Source organism: Penaeus monodon, chromosome 16, assembly GCF_015228065.2.
Source record: "Penaeus monodon isolate SGIC_2016 chromosome 16, NSTDA_Pmon_1, whole genome shotgun sequence".
NCBI classification, from domain to species: Eukaryota; Metazoa; Arthropoda; class Malacostraca; order Decapoda; family Penaeidae; genus Penaeus; species Penaeus monodon.
Window position 1 is genome coordinate 6,146,699 of NC_051401.1, and position 1,952 is coordinate 6,148,650.

A 1,952-nucleotide genomic window follows, 5' to 3' on the forward strand; every position below is an offset into this window, starting at 1 on the left:
GAAATACTGAATGGTATTATATGACTGTATTGTATTTATATCATACAAGTGATATCTAACATTCCTTCGCTGTTGAATTGGGGTTTGTATATCATTAACATCTCAAGTATTTATCTGTGGAGACATTTTATCTAGTGTTTTTTGTCTTTTCTTTTCTTTAAAAGCTTCTCTCGACAGATACAAAACATCGCATCATACAGGACTATTGTATTGAGGGATACAAGCTCAAAATAATTATGATCTCTGCACAGTTTTTGTTTTTGTTTTTCCCGCGTTATACATTTTCTTTTTTTTTTTTCCGTTTGGAGATTGTCAAGAAAAAAAAGAAATTAAAGCTGTTGATTTTTTGTTACCATTATTTGGTCACATTTCAACAGCAGGAGAAACCTTCGTTCTGCAGTTCCTTGCTTCTACACATAAGCATTTTATTTCAATCATATCTAAACTTTTCTTTCGTATGATTACCTGTCTGATTGCCACAACTAGTAATCTGCTATGGTTTCGTGGCGTCGGAGAACAAGTAAGTTTATATTTTATGTTATTTTGCCAAGTTTAGAGGTATAGGGTGTTACTTTCAGCGCCGGGACACATTGGTGTAACTCATCCTGTTGGTCTCTCCTGCAGGGAATCTGACGGGGTGCTTGCTGGCGCCGCAGGAGATGGACTACTTGAGGAAGGAGATTGTGAGCAGTCTGAGGAGCGAGTTGCGGGAGATGCTGAGGGACGCCCTCACTCGCGCCCTCACGCCCACCACTACGGTAGCGCAGCAGTACTATTCTCCTACACCCACGCCCAACCCTACGCCTCAGTTCGTCACTACACCCACATCGCAGATGGTCGCCCCGCCCTTCCCGTCGGCGCCCTCGCCCCAGCAGCAGCAGCAGAGGCGCCCGTCGACGCCCCAGCCCCAGGCCATCCCGCCCAGCTCGAGTTCGACGTTCCCGCCGGCTATCCCTTCCACCTCCCAGAATCCCGTCATGTCCCCGCAGTCGCCCACGTCACAGCTGCCCCTCTACACCCATATCCGGGTCTCGGGGTCCCTGAGCGACCCCATGGGCCAGAGGCAGGACCCTAAGGCGTTGTCGTCCTCGAGCGCAAGTCCTTCGCCGAGGTCCAGCCCGGGGCCGCCCCCGCCGTGCCAGAGGTCCAACTCCAGCTGCGGACTGACTCAGCGGTCGCAGGGAGGAGCCCAGACCGTCAGTTCATCAGCGAAGACAAGTGCCAACAACCAGGTTCTTCTCCGCCCACCCAATGACTCCGACCGCGTACATACACACATGTACACACAGCTGTGAGACATGCGCACACGAGCGCGGGCATAGGTACACACAATATTCCTGTTCCAGGTGCTTTCGGGCGTTTCGAGATGACAGGCGGCGCTTGAGCCTGTGTTGGCGGGGACGTCAGGCAACCAATCAAAGAAAACGTAGACACAGGATGACTTCCTCAAGTACGGTTACGTCGGAGAAGTCAAACCCCCGATTAAAAAATAGGCTTTAATCCTTAAGTGCCAGAGTGTAATCGCACACTTACAGGCTGTGGAAGGCCGCACTGGGTTGGACTCCCGCAGGTCTCACAACTACAGCCATCGAGATTGACCTGTGTGTCAGTGTGGGTGCCAGAGCCTAGGCCGAGGCACTGAGGATGCGATGGGTGAGGAGAGGGAGGTGAATCGCGGTGCAGGAGTGGGTGCGAAACCACTGTCGTCACCCACTGACTTTGGGATGATCTCGAGATGATACGGCGTAGTCTCTAGCACTCGTACTTTGGCTTATAATTAATATAAAAAAAAATTATAGTAAACAAAAAAAGTTGGTTGCAGTTGTTTGGTAAGTTTCTTCTCTTTTTTACTGAACTGACGGCGAATTAAGTCTTCTTAACGAGAACATATTTTCTAATGAAGGTGTTCACGCATCGTTGGTCATCTGATAACCCTCATCTATAGAGAGATT

General features: G+C 49.3%; 1 protein-coding gene across 1 annotated transcript in view; it reads left to right on the forward strand.

Annotated features, from left to right (window-relative positions):
* The window catches only part of LOC119582925 (transient-receptor-potential-like protein), a 73,292-nt gene extending 71,997 nt beyond the window's left edge, over nt 1-1,295 (forward strand). Inside the window, 1 exon segment of the mRNA XM_037931437.1 lies at nt 625-1,295. Coding sequence (XP_037787365.1) covers nt 625-1,295 — 671 coding nt within the window.
* Nucleotides 1,296-1,952: the final 657 nt, after the last annotated feature.